General features: G+C 32.1%; 3 protein-coding genes across 3 annotated transcripts in view; 1 reads left to right on the top strand and 2 right to left on the bottom strand.

Annotated features, from left to right (window-relative positions):
- LOC139502224 (uncharacterized) overlaps positions 1–23,319 on the bottom strand; it is a 101,853-nt gene that overhangs the window by 6,135 nt on the left and 72,399 nt on the right. The window lies entirely within an intron of this gene.
- Positions 413–20,736, bottom strand: LOC139502206 (proprotein convertase subtilisin/kexin type 5-like). Its single transcript, XM_071291635.1, has 3 exons — positions 20,578–20,736; positions 4,581–7,982; positions 413–1,672 (listed from the first exon to the last, which is right to left on the bottom strand). The coding sequence occupies exons 1-3, from the start codon at positions 20,620–20,622 to the stop codon at positions 1,532–1,534; spliced, it is 3,588 nt and encodes a 1,195-aa protein (XP_071147736.1). The 5' UTR covers positions 20,623–20,736; the 3' UTR covers positions 413–1,531.
- Positions 20,657–23,319, top strand: part of LOC139502234 (uncharacterized) — a 35,758-nt gene continuing 33,095 nt past the window's right edge. Inside the window, exon 1 of the mRNA XM_071291669.1 lies at positions 20,657–20,754. The gene's annotated coding sequence lies outside the window, so the exon portion shown is untranslated. The remainder of the gene's footprint in view (positions 20,755–23,319) is intronic.

The following is a 23,319-nucleotide window of genomic DNA, read 5'->3' as shown; positions in this document are numbered from 1 at the left end:
GGTTAAGCATGTTAGCAGGATCCCAACCCTCCCCCTAACCTGGGACAGTGGTAGAACAGTACAACATAAGAACGAACTATAAAAATCAGTTGAAAAAGGCTTAACTCATCAGATAGACAAAAAATAAAAGTGGACGTGGCCGGGTACTTATACATCCCGACACAAAAAGACACAATGAACAGATCTGAGAGTACTCGCAGTTATCTGACAGCTAGTTCAAAGCCATTAACAACTAATAAAATTGTCATGCCTCTAAGACTAAGCAATCAATCCGTACACATCTAACATACAATGGATTTAGTGTAAAGACGTCATAAACAGCCAGAGAAAAACATGACTTTGTGCAATGCCAAGTTACAGGTATCGACAGATTGTAGATCCATGAAAATGTATATGTATATAACATACTAGTAATATTTAGTTAGCTTTTAATCTACTTATAACAAAGTCAATATTTATACCAATAAAAACAATATTCAATGATCTTATCACAGTGTTGAATAGGTAACCTTTAAGAATAAGTTTATTTAAAGGAGCAACAAGTTTACATGGATCATTTCTAAATTTCCGGGCACGGTTAACAACATTTCCGTAAAAATGAGGATGTGCTATCCCATTTGAAATACGTTTTCTACAGGTACAACCAAACTTCAAAACCAATAATTTATATCTATGGAAAAAATTTAGTAAAGGTTTTAAGTAATTTATGGTAACGATATCCCTGGTTTAATAATTTACCAGTAATACATAGGTTGCGTTCGTTAAAATCAAAAACGTCACAACAGACACGGGCATAGCGAACAAGTTGTGAAATATAAACACCGTAAGATGGTGCCAAAGGAACATCACCATCTAAAAAAGGAAAATTAACAATAGGGAACGAAAAATCGTCTCTTTTGTCGTAAATTTTAGTGTGTAGTTTCCCGTTTAAAACCGAAATATCTAAATCCAGGAAAGGACAGTTATTACCGAATACATTTGATTTATTTAAAGTAAGTTCCTTGGGGTAAATTTCAGCAGTATATTGAGAAAATTCTTGATTATTTAACGAAAAAATATCATCAAGATAACGGTAAGTGTAGGTTAACATTTTAATACAATTCATAAAACGTTTAGATGATATAAGAGGAAAAGTTTCTTTTTTATGTTTAACTCTTACATTTAGTTGATATTGTCTTTGATTAATTGCAATGTGATCTACATATTTCAAAGTAACATGTATAACAATAAATCTGAAAGATTTTTATTGTTTTAACAAACGGTTTTTTAAAGGTCTAGACATACTGTAAACGACAATGTTGCGTGATTATTGCAAATTTTCCATGTGATCTGAAAGGAATAGAATGAACATGCTACCACCCTCAGGAATTGTTTTTTGAAATGGTCTATTTTTTCAGTCTTTTTATTCTTTTTTGCGTTTTATATGGCCTTATCAATTTGTATTGTTTTCTCTTTTGTTGAAGCTATGTTTTTCGAGATCTGAATACTGTAGAAATATTCTGTCTAGCACTTTCTTATTTCAAAGACTTCGTTAAATTTTCGTTGCAAGTGTTTGCTCTTTTATCATTGGTAACACAGGGTCTTCATTTTCACTCAAGACTTTAAGTTCCGTTGCTTCTAAATCATCTGTCTGTGTTAACTGCCTCCATGATACATCAGCCCTGGTTGAAGCCTGAAACAGTACAGGAATCAAATAAAAGGACATGGAAAAAATAGCATATACATTAATAAATCATAAGCAGATAACAAATGTAGTATGGTGATAGAATGCAAACAAGTAGTTATACTTATTAAACTGTTTTAACACTGGAAAAAACCCGTTTTATTCTTAAAGTATAGGTTGGTTATTGGAACAATATTTACTGCGAGCAATTCGCCCGAGTACTTAATAGTGTATGGATTTACTCGATTAGCAAATTTAGCACAGTGATCATTTTATTGCTCAAATGATAGTCAACCAGTTGATTCTACTTTGGTTTTTATTATTTTTTGAGCCAGAACTATAACTTCCTTCAACTCAATCCGGAAATTTTCAAATTATTGTTCTGTGCGTATCTGATGTTTTTAGTACTACCCCATAGCTGAAGTTTTTTCCCTTTTTTTCTGACCATCTAATCTGATTTTTTTTTATTATTACTATTTACTCCCATTTTGAATGCCAGTGCTTAATACTTTATTACGTATTTGTATGTCTTTCAGTAATTGAAGTGTTTTGTGATATTTCATTGATTGCTGTTATACTAAGTTGTTGCACATAGAGGCGTTTCCCAGATGGCATTTACTGAGGAGATTAAGAAATCAAGAGTGATATATTTTATATTTATTGGCATTTTCCGTTCTGAGATAGTCGGGTACAGCGATCACTAGACCTCGTGCTATGATTGTTATTGTGCAAATATACGCTGTCTTTATGAAATAGTACTGATTAATACTTGTATGTACTTTTAATAGATGTGTGTAAATAGAAGCCAAAGAAAAAGGTTTGAGTATATTTCAACAACTGTAAATGAATCTCTAGGTTTGTAAAATCTTCTCTTCAGTATCATAACTTGTTTTCGTGTGCATGTAACGACAGATCTAATTAAGTTAACTGTCGAATCTGGTGTGTTGCAAGATCAACTAAAGGGACACAAGTCATTTTACTTTATAAGAACAATTTTCTAGCAGAAAAATCTTGTTATAGACCAGTATTTGTTCTACCAATTTTTCTAAGTAATCTGAAAATAGATTAGTAACCCAACTGTCAGGCATTTTTACAACATTTTCAATCAATACTCGTGTGCAATAAGGCGAGGTTGTTTAGTGCGACCAGGCATGTCACTGATGTTAGACCACAATACTAAGACACTAGAGGTTTGGAGATAGTCCCTTTATACAAAATCATTACAAAATTAATATGCATTTTAAATAGACTCTCAGAGGTTTTAAATGCTTAGCTCGTGAAATTTTTACTGACATACAATTCCTTGATGGTGTTGTTTTCACTCAGTGTCACTTTTCAAATTATATTTATCAAATAGAAAACAAAAAGAAAGAAATTTGCAACATACGTATTTGTTGGGTTGATTTGAGTAGGGTTTGATACATGTTTATATTTTTGAACCTCTTTTGTTAAATGTATTTTTTTTTAATTATTTTATTAAGCATAGCTCATTGTATAAAAACACATAACAATTCTTTTATCCTGATTTTTACAATCTAAAGATAAAGATTAGAAAATGGATACAAACAAGTGGTATACACAAGAGACCAAATGACACAGAAATTAACAACTATAGGTACGGCCTTCAACGATGAGCAAAGCTCATACCGCATGGTCAGCAATAAAAGGCTTCAAAATGACAAATGTAAAGTAATCCAAAGGAGAAAACTAACGGCATAATTTATGAACAGAAAATAAACGAAAAAGAATATGGGACACATCAACAAGCGACAACCACTTAATTAGAGACTCCTGACTTGAGACAGGCACATACATACAGAATGTGGTGGGCTTAAACATGTTAGCGGAATCCCAACTCTCTACCTAACCTGGGACAATGGTTTACCAGTACAACATTAGAACGAACTATAAAAATCAGTTGAAAAAGGCTTTACTCATCAGATGGATACAAATAGAAATACATCTAACAAAAACACATAGTGGACGTCACCGTGTACTTGTATATCCCAAACACAAAAAGATAAAAAGTTGATATTAAAGTACTGATCTGAGAGAACTCGCAATTGCTGACTGCTAGTTCAAATTCACTAACAACTAATAAACAAAATCATGCAACTAAGACTAAATTATCAATCAGTACACATCCAACATCCAATGGATTTAGGTTAAAGACGTAATAAACAGTCAAAGAAAAACATGACATTTACCAGATATACTGGTTTAAAATTAGTATAATTACCCGTGATTTTAGTGACCAAGAGATGCACTTCAGGACTTTCCGTTTAGAAAATATTTCTCAGAGTTTGGTATTTTTTTTAACTTTTTGCCACCTCGTATACTGATTATTATTGTCCAACTGTTCAAAAATTTTAAAAATCTAAGATAAGCCTGTTCGAAATCTGTAATTTAAGTTGTTGCATAATTGCATTCAGTTGTATGTTTTAAATGTACATGGTGCTTTGTAGGTTTTTTTTACGTTTTTAAATTTGTTGAAAAGCTCACCGAGTAAACTTTCATGCATGTTTTATACTATGCCTAATTAAAATTTGTTTTCCTGTGTCTATTGGGTCGTATAACAGTACTTTATATGTCGAAGTATGTAGATGATGAACCTTGCAAATCAGCAGTTTTTTAATGTCGTAAATCAGAATTATACTTACCATGCGGTCACATTGTTATATTATAAGCACATCATAGATACCAGGATTAAATTTTGTATTTACGCCAGACGCGCGTTTCGTCTACAAAAGACGCATCAATCCAAAAAAAAGTTAAAAGGCCAATTAAAATACGAAGTTGATATACGTGTACATATGCGACAACTCTACGATAGACTTCTGTATGAAATTCAATATATTTCGACTTATATATATTTGTGATATTATGAAGTTCTAATATTTAATGAGAACCTACTCACCCGATCTTTTTTACCTCTCAAAGTACATTTGTTTCTCAATATTTTATTACTGAAGATGATCAGACTCAAACATACAACTGATAGAAGTATTATAATTACACTTGTTACTGCTAAAACTCCATAAATAGTCACCGATTGACATTTGTGTTTAGAAACTTGAACTGTTCCAGTTGGACAATTTTCGTTACATCTATTGTCGTATATTATGTTATTGCAGCTATACTTAGAAATACATGTTGTGCCATTTACAACATGACCATCCGGACACTGTTTATAGCATTTTACCTGTGATTGGCGATAAGTATACTCCTTGTAACTGAATGGATATGATGGCGGACATATATCTAAACATTCAGCACCTGCAATCACTTTTTCGGGAGGACATTCTTTTAAACAGTTCGTTCCATCTAGAAAAAAATTCAGTGAGCATCTATGTGTGCATCTTTTACCAATCTTTGAATGTTCTATGTATTTTTCGTAAGGACATTTACGAATTTGCTTGCAAACACTGTCGACAATTAAACCACTTGGACAACTTTTTACACATTGATTACTCATCTCTTGTAATAGCAAGTGAACCGGACATGTTTCATGACACGTTTTTCCTTTAGCAGTATCTTCAATGACTGCTTCATGTTTGTTACAACGTGGAACGCATCTATGGTTTTCTATATACCGTGCATCATATGGACATTTTTTCACACATCGATTATTTGTCTCTTGTAATAGCAAGTGAATCGGACATCTTTCATGACACATTATGCCTTGTGCAGTATCTTCATTGAATGCTTCATATTTGTTACAACGTTGAACGCATTTATTGTTTTCTATAAACTGTGCACTTCTTGGACATTCTTTCGAACATACATGGTCGTTTTTTAAAACTAAATGTGCTGGACATTTGCTTAAACATGTTTGTAATTTTTCGTCTATGAAATGATGGGATTCGGGGCATTCTTTTAAACATTTTGACACATGGCCTTTCATATCACCGGGGCATTGTTGAAAGCATGTACCATTTAATAAAAACGTTTGGTCAGGACAATCTTTTACACATTCATAGGTGCCAAATGTGTCTGTGTAGTTAAGTGGGTGTGATGAAGGACAACTATATATACAACCAAATTTAAATTTGAAAGTCTCTACTGGACAGGATTTAAGACATGACGTACTATTGAAGAGGTATGTATTTGAGGGACATGTTCTCAAACAGATCCATTTTAATCCATCAAAGAACTCATACGGTCTATCAATATCACAAGTACTTGCACATGTAATATTCATTTGAAATTTTGCGTCTTTAGGACATTTCGGAACACACTCTGTATTATTGTACAAAAATGTACCTGAGAAACATTTTTTTAAACAATGGTACATATTAGGAGATACAAACGTATTGTAATAGGCATAAGGAAGATCACTTTCACATTTCTCAAGACATGTCCATTTATACTTAAATTTTGCACTTGGAGGGCAAGTATCCACACATGTATCGTTTATTTCCAGACTTCTGCAAAGATCAACACATTTATATGTTTTACGACTTGTAAGTTCCTTAAATGATTTTTCTTTCGGACAATCTTCTGCACAGGAACCTAGCAATTCAAACTGTCTTTCCTTCGGACACCTCTTTAGACAGGTGGAATTGTATGTTAATGGAGTTGAGCATTTATCAACACATTTATATGTTTTACGACTTGTAAGTTCCTTAAATGGTTTTTCTTTCGGACAATCTTCTGCACAGGAACCTAACAATTCAAACTGTCTTTCCTTCGGACACCTTTTCAGACAGGTGGAATTGTATGTTAATGGAGTTGAGCATTTATTGACACAGCTTATATGTTTACCTTGTTGTTGTGTATACAAATGTGTATCCGGACATTGATCATAGCAAATACCATTGAATTCGAAATTCTGGTCTAAAGGACAAGACAAAACACATTTTGAGTTATTGTACTGGAATGTTCTTGTGGGACATAATGTTACGCATTTGTAATTATGCTCATATTTGATAGGTGTATACCATGCAGGCCAGTTATACGACTTCTTCTTTACTAGTTCATCGTAATGAAATGGTAATTCATCCCCACATTCGTTTACGCATGACGAGTTGTACTTATATTTTGCTTCAGGTGGACAGATTCCCACACATCTATTTTTATAATGTAATAGTTTGCAGCTTTTAACGCACTCTACGTTTCTTTGTGTAGACTCCATGAAAGGAAATTTATCAGGACAAGAAGCCAAACATGATCCGTTGAATTCATATTTTGCATTTGTAGGACAAATATAATAACAGTTTTGTTTATGCAATATGTCTTTCTCTTTGCATGTTTTAACACATATGAGGCCACTTTGATCTATTAACGGATGATCGTTTGGACAAGTAGATACACACGACCCATTGAATGTGTATTGAGCATTTCCTGAACAAAAAGTCACACACGTTTGATTAAACTGCAGCCGTTTACACCTACTAACACATTTCAAACGCAGTCCTCTGTTTGTTTCAATAAAAGGGTTATCTTTAGGACATTCCGTTAAACAGTTACCTTTAAATTCAAATTCAGCACTGGGTGGACATTTATCAACACACAATGTGCCATAAGTAATTTTTGGAGAGCAGTCGTTCACGCACACGAATTCTGCAAAATCAAAATTTGTGTTCAAAGTTTTCGCTTTAGGGTACACATATTTATGAGTTGCGGGACATTCAAGTAAACATGAATTGTTAAAAAAATATTTCCCTTTCGGACACGACTCTACACATCTTCTGTTGTCATAGACTGTATGTACAGGACACTTTTCCACACATAGATATATTTCATTGAACTCTGATTTTGCTATTGATGAATAAGGTGCGGTGTCTGGACATGTAACATAACACGTGTTATTGTATAAAAACGGTTTTAATGTTGGACAGTATAGTTTACAACTTTTTTTTTCTGATATTAATTCCGTAAACCATGGACAATGTTTAAGACAGCGCATTAAAAATTCTGATCGAAAAACATATGAATGTGTTTCAGGGCACAATGTTGAGCACGATTTATTCCCTCTAGTACAAATACCGTCGCAATCATAAAATGTAAGATAAGGCGCCTTTTCCGGACATTTTATTAAACATGTATTGTTGTATTCAACTGTATACTCAGGACATTTTTTCAGACAATCCATTCTGTAACAATTCGGATATTCGTCAGTACAAAGTGAAGTCTGACACGACAGTTCGTTTTTAAAATGGCAAAATCTCGCCAGCCCCGTTTCTAGTTTTTTGGAGCGAAACGGACAAGTTGTTACACACTGTTTGTCAAAGATAAATGTTCCTGATGGACACATTTCTGTACACTTTTTGGTGTCCGGAATTAAAACTTCAGACGGTAAACACATCATGAAAACTACCTAGAGAAAAATATTACAAAAAAAAAATGATATCAATAAGAATTCTTCCATGTCTGCGATAAACAACTGCATTTACCATGTGCAATGGTAAAGTTATGTTTGTTGGATTAAGAAGAAAAAATTGTAGATTAAAACAGGATTTTATTGCATAAACAAATAAAGATCCCAGGAAATCTGATATACTACAGAAGCGTTCAAGTTTTCTATATTTACATTAGTAACTACCAAATAAGAAGACGTAATGTCATTATAGTATCATCATGGATTGACCGTACTTTCAATATTTATAATCATTAAATTCGGAATTATATCTTTTTTTGTTTGTTCTAGTGTTAGAGCGATATTAATAATCTGAAAATAAACTGACAAAGCCATGGTTAAAGAAGCAAACGACAATACTTAAAATACAACATCTGAAAATACAAATGAAGAGAAGCAATCAAACTACAACAATAAAGTCAATTAACAGTGATTAACGAAACAAACAAGCTTTTAACTGCTTGGTCATAGTGTTGATTATTCTAACAGTTGTATCAATTAATATGTTTATACTTTTGCTATCGACAAAGCCAATACATAATACTCTAATGACAACTGCTGATTGCGTTCCCAACTTTGGACAAAAGGGGATGAAATGTTTTTGAACACCTAAACCCTATTAAAATTTGTTCCATAAAATTCAAAAGATCAAACAAGCATCTTGCGAAATTTAGGAATGTTCATTTGTGACCTCTGACCTTGGTTAAACCATAAAAAAATGCCCCATACTAATCATTATCGACCGGAAGAAACAGACAATAAGCTTTCCAATGATATATAATATAGCCGTATGTAAGGTGTGTGCATTTAACACTGTGTATCATCGCCACCGGAAATTGGGTACTAACGAAGCGGAGAGAAATAGAAAAAAAAGTGAACAAGTTAAGAATTTATTCAATTTAAAACCTTTCCACTCATTTGATGAAGGTGCCGCTTAAGAAATGATTTTCTGATATATAATTCTTTAAATTATTAGGCCGATAAGTACAAAATTAAAACAAAATTTTGTGTAATACGCCAAAACTTGCCACTTAATACCGGAAAATTTTGAGGTCTATCGTCCTCTGTTGCCCCATTCTCAAGATATTGAACTGTTTTTCATTATTTTTCCAGACACGTTTTTAGATTATTATAGTGTGGCATCATATTTACTGAAATTTGTTGTCAAAAAGATGTATTTTAAAGAATATACACCATAAAAAATAAAGTCTAGGGTACGGCAACTTGCTCGTGTTGACAAATTTACTGTATGGCAACTTGTTTTCAACTGTATGGCAACTTGCTAATTTTAGAATAGTTATTTACCGTCCTTTAAAGAAAATAAAGTATTAAGTTCAAATATCTAAGGGTTTTTTGATTGATTTTTTTTTTTTTGGGGGGGGGGGGGGGTACCTTTTTATGTTTAACTGTTTTTGTCCAAGGTTTAAACAACTTGTTTAAAACTGTTATTTGACTGATAAATTTTAAAAACTGTTAACTTGTTTCGACCCACTGTCTGTAATCTGTTTTGTTAAAATTTGCAATGTTGTTAACTGTTTATTAGAAATTGAGATTCCTGTTATCTGTTACTTAATACTTAAAGTGTTCACTGTTTTTGACATTATTTTCTCTGTTAACTCATCTTAACAGTTATTTACAAGAACCACATTAAAATTTGCTATCCATCTCTTTCTTTACGCTGCTTCCGCAAAGGAGTAACATAAACAGCATATATGTAACTGTACATGTCTTTAAAAAATCTTTGAGTATAGTAAATCCTTGATAAAATTGAGAATGGAAATGAGGAAAATGTCAAAGAAACAGAAGGCCGACCAAATAGAAGAAACAACCCAACGCAGCGAGAAAATTATGCACTAGGGTGGGGTGTCATTTCATAGATAGGAAAAAACTTAGAATTGACACTCATAATTTTTAAACACCCTCTTTCCCTTCCTTCCTAATAAATAAGGCTTAATATTTGAGTTATGCATGTGTATATTTATGGAAAGAGAATCGTCTATAGATTTGATTTCCAATAGTAATAATGGTGAAATATAATCTTTTTTTTTGTGTGTGACCATGGCAACAATCAGCATTTATTTGATACCAAATATTGCAAAATAGGGGGTTGAACATGGTCCAAAGGAAAATTTCAATCAATAAAAGTGATACCTTTCCTGAAACCATAGACATATATCTATCAAGAGGTAAAAAAAATCATATGCATTTCTGCTGTTTTTCCATAAAATTGAATTGAAAAGATCGAGCATTAAGTCTTTGTTGACAAACAATACAAAATTTCTAAATCTATGGCGGTACGGATAGGAACGTATGGACGGTCAAACTGAAAAATGGCTTATAAAACATGCTGAAAACAATCTAAACGTTCATATAAACCCACTAGGAAGGCTATATTGTAATTCAACTATCTAAAAATCAATTCAATTGTACAAAAACTTTCATATTTAGAAAATTCACCATGGCTATTATGCCGAACTAAACTTGTAACTGTGTATTGGTATACCTGAAGCTGTCTCCTAAGTGAGCAATCATTTTACAACAAAAAGGGGGTAGAAGTTCAATGTTTATTTCTTGAAACATATAAATGAACCAAAATTTAAAAAATGAAATAAATACAAGACTTTATAGCAAAGGTTACGGACTCAAGTTGGGTCATGCAGGTGCAACAAATGCGGCAGTATTAAACATGTTAAGGGATATCTCATGCCCCTCTTTATACGTCTAATTAATGTAGTTATTTCTGGCTTATAATTGTAATGTATCCAAAACGTGAAAAGGAAAGGCCACTTCTTATCCAGCTAAAACCCTGGTCAGTCCTATGATGAAAATAATTCAGATGTATATGGAATGTTTGATAAGTTATATTGACCAAAAGTACCTAGACGGAATTTTCAAAAATAAAGTACCTTTTCAATTTGCAATGCGTAAAATAACTGAACAGTGTGGCCTGGTAGACTAGGCCGAAAAATGAGGACTTGGTTCTCAAATTGATGTCAAATTTGCTAGTCTAAGACTTCAGAAATGTAAAGATGGACCAAGGCTTTTTTATATCAGCTCAGAGTTCTTAATTGGTGCTTCAACTTGTGACACCTTACATGTCACTTTCTGATTTATACACTGGTTTTGATGATTTAAAAAAAGAATAGTAAACGTTCGTAATTCCTTTTAATAAAATCATGTAAGCAATGAGTCGTATGAATACCCTGACTGAGATGTAACCATAATTTATGAGAGCCCCCGCCATAAAAGAAAATAATGTTCGTGCCCTATAGTATTTACTCATTCTATCTGTTTGTTACACTTTCCTACGCCATGACGATAACCCAAGTTTGCTACGACTGATTGACATAAAACATTTACTCAACAATATACATAACCAGAAGAAGCAAGCATTTTCGATTATTTATGACATAGTCCCTTTTCTTGGAGTCAATCACTCCGTCTGATTTTCCATCCGTTCAATTTTCTGTCCATGTGTCAATAAAAAAATTTATCTGCGTTTTTGTACAGTGGTTTTCAAATTTTTTAATACATTGAAGATATGCACTTCCCCTTTTCATTGCTTTCGGGTTCGTTTGGAAAAAATGGTAAATTAAAGTTGCTGTTAACTCTTATCAGTATTTAAAATTTGTTGTTAACTGTTTTTGCCGAAATCGATGTGTTGTTAACATGTTACCAGCCCCCCTACCCCTTCTAATTATGCATTAGATAAAATGCATTAGATAGAAATACCATTTGCTTGACAGCATTTAAGATGTATACAAATTATATATTTTCAAAAAGAAACTGACAAGAAAATTAATTCGAAATGCAATTCACGATTTGTTTCTCCTTACTTTCGGTGAAAACAAAGTATTTTCTTAATTTTTCTTTTTACAAATGAATCATTTCAGAAATTAAATAATTAAACAATTTTATGTGTCTGTCCGAATTCTCGATCCTGTGGTTGTCGTTGCTTTGTCTCTATCTTATTTGTTGTTTTCATAAATTGTTTTGTTATGAGTTAGGCCTTTAGTTTTCTTCCACATCTTCGGTCGGTGCTTTTTATAGCCGACTATAAGGTACGAGTTTTCTTTGTTGAAGGCCGTACGATAGCATATAATTGCTTACATACACTATATTTGGTTCTGATGGATAGTTATCTTATTTGCTATCATACCACATCTCCACTGTTTTTATCTAAAAACAGCTAGTACCAACAAAAGATGAATAGACGGTTTATTTTATTAAACTTACAAAATTTCACCCTAACAACAAATAAGACAACAGTCGTTAGTAGTATAACGATCTATGGATGTATTTAGGATAATATGGTCGAAGAAAAACTTTTTGTACAAAATCGAAAAGCGGTACTCAAAGAGGCCTTCTGAACTGAATTAACGGCATATATTTAATAATATTTGATAAGTAAGACATTTTGTATATTTGTAAGCCTGTAAAGCTTTGATATCAACAAAATATCGTCACTTGATATTATCTAAACAGTGATTAATTTCCTCTTAAAATTATAATATATTGCTAGACGCCGTACAGACAAAAGTTGTTATTTTGCAATTCGCCGTACAACGTCCTGCAATTCGCCGTACAACAAACAAACAATGTTTTTGTCCATATTCTTTAAAAAACATGTTTTTGAAAACAAATTTCGGTAAATATGATGCCACACTATAATAATCTAAAAACGTGTCTGGAAAAATAATGAAAAACAGTTCAATATCTTGAGAATGGGACGACAGAGGACGATCGACCTCGAAATTTTCCGGTACTAAGTGGCAAGTTTTGGAGTATTACACAAAATCTTGTATTAATTTTGTACTTATCGGCCCAATAATTTGAAGAATTATATATCAGAAAATCATTTTTAAGCGGCACCTTCATCAAATGAGTAGAAATGCTTTAAATTGAATGAATTCTTAACTTGTTTACTTTTTTTTTTTCTATTTCTCTCCGCTTCGTTAGTACCCAATTTCCGGTGGCGATGATACACAGTGTTTTTAAAAGTAGTTATCTGAGCGTCTTTATGAAAAATTTCCGTCTGCTCAAATGAGTAAACTATTAAGAACATAAAACACAACCCCATCATCTCGTCTGGTCATTACACTACCGCTGCGAAAATTAAACAAGAGAAACTATTGTATTTAATTAATAGTAATATAAGTCTTATGTACGGAAGCGTATTAGGGACATAGAAAAAATAAAAGTAGGAGTGAACTTTTTTTTCAAAGTCGAAATTTTGACATTTCAAATCTTAAAATTTCGACTTTAACTCGAAATTTTAACTTTTCTTATCTTGAAATTTTGACTTTCTAAAATCTTGAAATTTCGACTTTTCAAAGAGTCGAAATTTTGACTTTTTTAGAATTCGAAATGTTGCCTTTATAAAAAGTCGAAATTTCGACTTAAACTCAAAATTTCGACCTTTTTTAAAACTGGAAATTTCGTTTTTTTCTAAACTCGAAATTTCGACTTCTTTTTAACTCAAAATTTCGACTTGTTTTAAACTCAAAATTTCGACTTGTTTTAAACTCAAAATTTCGAATTTTCCTATATACATCATCAACTTAATAAGCACATTTTAATAAACTAAACCATTTTAAAGAGGTTATTTTAGATAGAAAATCTTGTTCTTGCCGAAGAATAAATAAAATATGTTTCACGTTCAAATACATATTTCAAGTCTGGACTTCAGATATGTGTATCAAAACAACCCCGTTATTCCGATACACCCATGTTACGACTTATTTTTATTCAACAGTCTGATATATAAAGACAAGGGTTAATAGTTGTGTCATAAGAATGTCAACTTGTAGAGTTTAATCAATATTCCAGAAAAAAGAACCATTTATGTATTTCAAAATTCCAAAACTAGAAAACCGAGCTGCTCAGTTGTCGTTCTGAATATGCATGGCATTTTTGGCTACTTGATTTACCATTGTTTAAACAAGGCAAAGTCAGTGACTTGCTATTGGGAAACCAAACAGGCCTTTGAAACTGCGATGCTATATGTTCTCAGATATGACGATTCTATGACAGTGTCGTGGGAACTAAAACATGGAACAAAACCTATTTCAAAATATAAATTGCCAAAATGTGTTGATGACGCTTTAATAATTTGCGTCCATGTCTACTCCTTCTAAAATTGTAATAACTGTGTTTGAATACTAACATCAAAGTTTTAAAAGAGGTCAAAGTCGAAATTTCGATTGTAAAAAAAAATTGAAATTTTGAGTTTAAAATAAGTTGAAATTTCGAGTTTAAAATAAGTCAAAATTTCGAGTTTTAAAAAAGTCGAAATTTTGAGTTTACAAAAAGTCGAAATTTTGAGTTTACAAAAAGTCGAAATTTTGAATTTAAAAAAAGGTGAAATTTCGAGTTTAAAATAAGTCAAAATTTCGAGTTTTAAAAAAGTTGAAATTTTGAATTTAAAATAAGTCGAAATTTTGAGTTTTATAAAAGTCGAAATTTTGAGTTTAAAAAAGTAGAAATTTCGAGTTTAAAGTTAAAATATCGACTTTTCATAAGTCAACATTTCGAGTTTCAAAAAAGTCAATATTTCGACTTTTCAAAAAGTCGAAATTTCAAGATTTTTGAAAGTCAAAATTTCAAGTTTATGTCAAAATTTCGGGATTTGAAAAGTCAAAATTTCAAGTTAAAGTCAAAATTTCGACTTTGAAAAAAAAGTTCACTGCCAATTTTATTTTTTCTATGTCCCTAATACGCTTCCGTACTTATCTAACCAATTTTTCGAATACATTTAACACCATCTTTAGTGTAAATATCTTTAAAAGTTGTGCTTTTTAAAATTGACGAACTTAAAAAAATAAATAAATAAATACTCTTTATTCCGTTTACTTATATTCATGAGAGTCCTCAAAATAATAGTAAAAAAAACAATATACCTAAAGTACATATAATATTATAATGATATCATACGAATAGAGTTGCCCATTTCAGAAATGTGAAAATCATGTAATGCGATATGGCAATATGTACATTTGAAGCTAGTTATAAAGAGGTGCAATGTGATTTTGACCACTATTCCAAGAGTGAATACATATTTGTATTTTTGTAAAGAGTCTATTGAACATCAAAGAGAAAAAAACAATTCTGAAAAGGACTGACAATATGAACAACGCCATCATTTGCAGATAAACATCAACATTACCAGCTTTTACAACTAGCACACAATTATGATTGTTTGTCTTTTTCATTTGTGAAAGTTTTTAAACAAATGTCTTTTCCTTGAAAATAATTCCATGTTTTGCGAAAAACGTTCTAATCAAGATTAATTGAAAAAGCAAGGCACCAGCCCTCTGCTGTCAGAGTACATCATGACATGCGATTTTAAGAAATTACCCAATGATTTAAACTAATAACGGTATGAAACCAAAACTGCAGCTCTGATAACATTTTACGAGGACAAGGAAATAACAGCCGTTTGCTCCATGTGCTCAACACTTTTTGGGTTTTATACCCAAATTTTGTCATAATTATAACTACACTTGCTTTTGATTAAGGACTTTACGATTGAATTTTCCTCAGAGTTCAGTAATTTTGTGATTTTACTTTTTGCTTGAGATGTGGAGTAATCTCCAAGTTGACACGAACTTACCGAGCTTGTATTTTCTAACACGTTGTTCTTAATGGATGGTTGTTGCTTACATGGACCAAGGGTACCAAATTGGGGAAGTTGGAATCAACCCTTCTAATATTGAACCATCACCATCACAAGTTAACTGAAGGCTAATTGATCTGTTTCTCAGAGGACAACGAATATGTTCGAATTTTTGTTAATAAAATTCTGTCCTCTTTTCAGTGATTGTGACATCGAGGAATTTGAACTATCACGATAAAAATGATCAATTCAACTTAATGTAGCTGTGAAAATTTAGTGGTGGATGAGTACTATAGCTTTCGACGCTCAAGATTTTCATATTTTTTTTAATTGAACTCGTCCATAGGGTTATTTTACTTGTTCAATAGTTCCAAAAAATAACACCATTTTTTTCAGAATCATCTCTTTTGTTTATCATTTATTCTCATTGTCAATTTCAGATGTTAAGTAAGATATGAAGCAAGCGAAATCGTTTCTGTTTCTATATTCTTTATTTCACGCTGTAAACATATTGATACTGATTGATGATTCAGTCTTAGATACATGATTGTTTAGTTGTTATAGGCTTTGAACTAGCTGTAAGTGATTGTGAGTACTCTCAGATCTGTACTTAGTGTCTTTTTTGTTGTTGGAATTTATACAAGGATCTGGTCACGTCCACTCTGTGTTTTTGCTATATGTATTTCTATACGTGTCTATCTCATGAGTGAATCCTTTTTTAACTGACTGTTATAGTTCGTTATTATGTTGTGTTGTTTCACTACGGTCTCAGGTTAGGTGAGGGTGTCCTATATGTTCTCCCATTTATTTGTATTGTAGTCCTGTCATGTAATATTGTCATTTTACTGTTGCCTTTGGTATCCCTTTAGCAAGTTTAACCCCGACTCATTATATTAAAAATGACAAATGTAAAATAATTCAAACGATAAATCTAAAGCTTAATTTATGTCCAAAAATTAAGGAAAAACAAATATGTGTCACATCAACAAACCACTGAATTACAGGCTCCTGACTGTTGACAGGCACATACATACAGAATGTGGCGAGGTTAAACATGTTAGCTGGATCCAATCCCTCGCCAACCTGGGATAGTGGTGTAACATTACAACATAAGAACGAATTATAATAAAAATCAGTTGAAAAAGGCTTAATTCATCAGATGGATACAAACAGAAATACTACACAGAGTGGACGTGGCCGGGTACTTGTATATCACAACAGCAAAAACAAAACCACTTAGTACAGATCTGAGAGAACTTGCAGTTACTGACAGCTAGTTCAAAGCAAGTAACAACTAATAATAAAATTCATGCATCGAAGACTCAGTTATTAATCAGTACACATCCAATATCCAATGGATCCAGTGTCAAGACGTCATAAACAGTCAGAGAAAAACATAACCTTGTGCAATGCCAAGACGCAGGTATCGACCGATTGTATATCCATGAATGTCTGTATATAGTTTACTTTTAATTTAATGATTACAAAAATCAATATTAATACCAATAAAAACAATCTTCAATGATCTAAAATCTACAATGTTAAATTGGTAACCTTTTAGAATTAGTTGATTTAAAGGATTGATAAGTTCATCATGATCGTTTCTTAATTTCCGGACACGATAAATAACATTTCCTTAAAACATTGAAGATGTGATATCCCGTTTGATATAAGTTTTCTACAGGTACAAACAAACTTCAATACCAAATCTTATATTTATGGAAGAATTAAGTAAAGGTTTTAAGAAATTTGTGGTAACGAAATCCCTGACTTAATAATTTACCAGTAATATCTAGATAACGTTCGTTTAAATAAAAAACGTCACAACATACTAGGGCATAGCGAACTTGTTGTAAAATATAGACACCGTAAGATGGTGCCATACGAACATCACTCTCCAAAAAAGTGACAATTAACAATAGGGAACGAAAAATCGTCCCCTTTGTCGTAACTTTTTAGTGTGGAGTTTCTCGTGTAAAACCGAAATATCTTAATCTAGAAAAGGATAGTTAAAACAGTTAAAATTTGATTAATTTAAAGAGATCTCCTTTGGGTAAATTTGGGCAGTATATTTAGAAAAGTCTTTGATTAATTAACGACAAAATATCATCAAGATAACAATAAGTATTGTTGAATTTATCAATTAACTGCAATTTAGACGGGTCTTTACTGAGTGTGGTATTAAAGGGGCGCCATTAGTGCACATCGAAATACATAAACAACCTGTCGATAAACTTTATTGCCGAAACGTACATACATATATTATCAAGAAGAGAGTTAACAGCTTCAATCATCTCATCGCACCTCCAGTAAGTATATCTAGCATATTTACCTTTTTCAGTAGAGAAAAAAGCTTTAAATGATTTGCAGCAAATATATATACATTCAGATTATGTATGTTTGAGCCTGTCCGAAGCCAGGAGCCAGTAAATCAGTTGATGTCGTCTGTTGCTGTGTTTCATATTTGTTTTTCGTTAATTTATTTTGGTACAATAATTAGGCTTTTTTTCTCTCGTTTGAATTGTTTTATATTTGTTATATTTGTTATTTCGTGGTCTCTTATAAGTGACTAAGCGGTATGGGCTTTGCTAATTGGTGAAGGCCGTACGGTGACCTATTACTGTTAACTTATTTGTTAAATTGTGGAGAGTTGTATCATTGACAAACATACCAAATTTCCTTTTTAATCTACAGCCTTCACCAATGAGCAAAGCCCATTACTTATGTACAGAAAGGAAAAAGCAGTAAACCACTATTAAAAAGATATGAATCGGTAAAGAGACAACAAAGGTTACAGACCTAAACTGAGAAACAACACAACTATAAGATGAAAACAAAGGTACAAAAGGAACACTGAAACAAAACACAGACGCCAACATACTTAGAAACGAACTATTTAATAACAATTGCCATGTTCCTGAATGTTAAAATTATTGCCAATATGACAACACTACGTGCCATAAATACAACACAAACACACGTTAAAGAGAAACACAGAAACAAATAACATAAAATTCGACACAAGTTGCAAACCGCAGAACAATGACTATTATGAAACTAAGGTTTCAACTCCCTCAGTCAAAGTTGGCTTTTGATGAATTTGGCCATTTATTTGAGGTCTTTTTGACATATAGCTCTTCATCGATTTTCGGAACTTATCTATCTTCGGATTTCAAATGTTTGGCTTGGAGCGTTCCTGATGAAGGTAAATTCAGAAAATGCAAGAAATTATTAAACGAGTTTTTTCTAACATCTTCCATCAACAGACAATACATACAGTGACGCGCTTATCAAACAAATATGTAATATTGAACTATATACAATTATTTTCACAATGCTAGTCCAAACAATTATCATAACAATGACGATATCGAAAATCCATTTTATAATAATTTGGACTACAAACGATTGGAAATAACACATATTCCAACGTTCTTGTTGTTTATGTTTCCCAGTTAAAAGTTTTTTTCTACCTTTATTTAAGATAGTTTTAAGGTTAATAAGCAAAAATGAAACAAATCGGTAAGATAAACATTAAAAGACAGTTTTAGGTTTACATTTAGTTATGTTGGGGCCTTTTTATAGCCTGTGAGCAAATATTCTGTGTTGAAGACTGTACTTTGACCTATGATTGTTTACTTTTATACATGGTGACTTGGCTGGAGATATTTCTGTAAATTCATGATTTTTCGTTGGATACGAATTTTCGTGCATCTCATGGGAACAAGTGACCCACGAATTTAAATATTCAACGAATTACAAATTGTCCATAGACTTGTGTGGAAATTAAATGTGCAAAATTTGTTCAATCCACAAAAAATGGTACCCACGAAAATAAATGAATCAACAGTATTTTGGCACTCATATTACATCTTCTTATTTATATTAGTATATAAATTTTATCAAAGTTTTGAAAAAATCTGGTAAAAATTCAAAAGAAATGGAACAGTTTGTCATAAGGGTGATGATAATTGCGATAAGACGTTGTCTGACAGCTTTTGATGGAAAGATATTAGATAAAATTCAACGTTTAGGGTACTATGTCTGTGTCAGATTTTCATCTATTTTTATCGCACCGCGGGTAAATTATCACGTTGTGATTGGTTAAACGCCGTCACGTGGTGACCCCCTATGAGACCGTAGGGGGTTAGTAGATTTTCATAGGGGGTTGATGACGCGTTAATCGTGACGTCATCTATAAATTTGTTGTGTTTTGTTGTTTATTTTTTCAACAACACGAAACAGAAAAGTCCTGCGTGCGATAAATTCGTTATACGGTTAACTACTGACCCCCTACGGACCCATAGAGGGTGAATAAAATCAATAGGGGATTCGGCCTCCGGCCTCACCCCCTATGGATTTTACTAACCCTCTATGGATCCGTAGGGGGTCAGTAGCGAACCATATAACTTACAATAGAAGTTAACAAATAATCGTGTAAAAATGCAACTTATTCCTTGTTCTTTTTGTTTAGCCATGTCGGCCATGTAAGTTTGCAGTTAACTCATTGGACGCATTTTTTAGACCAAATATCCAAACAGTGGTTATAGCTAAGTTTGGTTTCAATTGGTCAATTTAATTTCGGAAAATATTTTTGTAAAGGGTAGTGATGACGATGAGAGACGACGGTTGTCCTAGTGTTTTGAAATGCATTCGTTACCATTCGGTGATCTCTAAATCATATTAAAATAATTTATCTGTGCCTGAGAGAGAAAGGAACTTCGTTTCTGTATAACTTCCTTGTTCATCAAAGAAAAATATAGGAAATGACTGTTCTTTATTATGTCAGTTGAGAATGATTAATCTTTTCTGAATTATGCTTAGTTAGGAACGAAAAAGCCTAAACATTTGAATCCCAGGGATGTTGAAATAGTTAAGGAGACCATCATATGCAATATGCCTTTATGAATAAAAATACAATTACATTATTAATTCACTTACCGTCACATGACTGAATAGATATAAAGTTTTAAAAATTAGTTTCATTTTTCCTTTTGGTTGTATTACGTCATTATGAACATGAATCTATAGCGTCTCCATGTAAATATTTTGAAGATCAATATCCGTCATGCGTTTTAAAATAAAAGATCATACTGTAATAAGTTCAGACACATTGAGGTAAGATTTAAAATATTTTATGCATTATATTGTATGTGTTAGATAATTCAAAACAAATCATAAAATGCATAAAGCAACATATCACCAATGAGGTCTATACTTTTTTAAAATATAATAATTAATATTTGATGATTCAATTTTTGTTCCTGTTTGTGCAGAATGGAGACTTTTATCTGCTTCGATTCGTTGATGCTATTTATAACAAGTCGTGACCAGGATATATTCTTGCTAAAACGTAAGGTACATGTTTCCTTTTAATAGCTGAAAACAATTATCACTACAATCAAAAAAGACCTTCTTTATATAGATTCAAATACTAAAAATGTACAATAGATTTCCATTTGAATGTTTAAATCGATTGATGTCTACAGTGGTATACTACTATTGCCTTTTTTCATGCCTCATTGAATGAAGTCTTTTTAAAGTGCATTTCAGTACACACTGACTATTGTTATTTAAAGTGCAGGTGGCCTATGTTTAAAAATTATAAACTTTTCATATTACAATAATTCTAATATAGGATGTAGTGTCTTCATAGATGAAGTTTGATAACATCAAATGCTATCAATCAATAAAATTTTAAACTATCGTCCATTCATATAACTTAATGGATTTACAATTACACGTGGCGTCCTTATATGTAGGGAAACGTTAAAAATGTTTCATATCTTAAAAGATAGCATAAATTGTCAAAGACAATAAAAACTGCCATATGAAAAACAAGAATAACGAAACCCACTGTACACGTTTGCATAAGGACACAGATTTATACTGGATTATGAAGGGTAAACAGATCCTGCTCCTTATTTGGCACCCGTCGTGTTGCTTATGTTATTAAAACCCGGTAAATAGTCTAATTTGGTAGGTCATATTCGTGAAAAGGGTGGGGGATTGTAGTTACGACATAAGGAACATATCCGATTTCATCTTCGAAACGGTTATTCCATAACGGTCAGCCAACTCGTGATAGCGTCTGTAAAATTTACGATGGGATGATTTCAACTTCACCATTTTGAACTCTTGGTTTAATAGCTTCCTTGTGAGAAGCGACCCTCTATCAAGAAAATCAAAATAGGGCATACAAACCCGTGCATATCGTATCAATTGGGAAATACAAACTCCTTATGCAGGCGCTGCTTGAATGTTGCTACATAGAATTGGAAAGTTCACAATTTGAAAGCTTAAACCATCTCTTTTGTCGTAAAGTTTAGTTTTCAACCGACCGTCATTATCAATTTTTAGATGTAAGTCAAGATATAAGACTACATTAACTGTATCTGTTGTATCCTTTATCTCTAGTTCGATGGGATAGATGCGTTCAATTGAGTCACCAAAAATATGTTAACTGTATCAGATGTTTTGAATATACTGTGTGACAAAAATAGGAATACGCATCAATCAATTTTCTCTTATCGAAAGGAGTGTAACGGTACAATAGAGATTTCCAACAACATAACATACACACGTAACTCAGCCTACAGTTCTAATGAAAGGGGTTATTATCAACCATGGAATATGGTTAAATTCGTCGCATATTAAAATCATACCCTGATATTTTCGTCCATATCAAATAATGTTTAAGTGATCGAAAAATGAAAGAAATAGGGTATTTTTCTATTTATCATGTGATTCTCTACATTGCCGCCTTACTTTTCACATACATAATATCACATGTAAACACATATCTCTTACCTTTTATAAGATGGAATTGAGTTAATATGTTTCATGGTTTTGATTATAACAACTTATTTGTTTACTATACTTTGCAGAAGACAGTTCCATTATTTTATATTTTAAATGTTTATTTTTTTTCTTTATCAATTGTTCTGTCTTCTTTTTTTTTTATCTATTTCTTTAAATATCTTATCATCATAAACCTCAATATCATTATTGTCGGCCCGTACACTAATTCGAAGAAATTTTCCTATATGAAGTGACCTTAACAATTAGTCAAAGTAGGGTATTCAATACGGAGCTTTGTTTTCGTCCTCTGTTGTTTTTTCTTTGTTTCTTTTTTTTTCCATCTATCCATCTTTTGTCATTGACTTTAGTTCCCCTTAAACAGAGACTATATCAAGTCATAAGCATAACATTTGCAATAAAACACATACAAACACTCACATTTAGACAGTTCAAAGTAACAAAGAAACATAAAAATAGACAAATTATGATTGTCGTTAATGACCAGCGATTAATCGATATGAGAGTATACATGTAATGTTTATGTTCTGGACCATATGAGTATTTGGATCAGACGCGGATGGTCATGACCATTTTCATTTATATTCATATGGTCCGACCAATGTATATGTCGATTTTTTTTTTAAATTACTTCGAAAAATATCTAAATGAACTGTTAAACTATTTATCAATTGCATAACTTACAGGCACTTTTGTAGTTTTGTCTTCATATAGTTCGTATTCAAAAGTGTCACAGGATAGAAGTGCTGCTATGCATTCTAGAACTAGAGATGATAGGCTGTCCATATAGGCACTAAACTTAATTAGATTTATGATTATGACATTTCTGCAGAATTCATTTCTACAATCAAGAATAAAATCACT

Source organism: Mytilus edulis, chromosome 1 (genome assembly GCF_963676685.1).
Source record: "Mytilus edulis chromosome 1, xbMytEdul2.2, whole genome shotgun sequence".
NCBI lineage: Eukaryota > Metazoa > Mollusca > Bivalvia > Mytilida > Mytilidae > Mytilus > Mytilus edulis.
The sequence above is the reverse complement of the archived record's forward strand: the minus strand, read 5'-3'. Positions and strand labels throughout refer to the sequence as shown.

What these genes read in the sequence shown, in the direction of transcription:
- LOC139502206 (XM_071291635.1), bottom strand. Translation starts at nt 20,622, where the DNA reads ATGAAACTAATTTTTAAAACTTTATATCTATTCAGTCATGTGACG. An exon ending in ATCTATTCAGTCATGTGACG is followed by an intron (nt 7,983 to 20,577) that starts GTAAGTGAATTA and finishes ATTTTTCTCTAG; the next exon opens with GTAGTTTTCATGATGTGTTT. An exon ending in TGAGAGGTAAAAAAGATCGG is followed by an intron (nt 1,673 to 4,580) that starts GTGAGTAGGTTC and finishes GTACTGTTTCAG; the next exon opens with GCTTCAACCAGGGCTGATGT.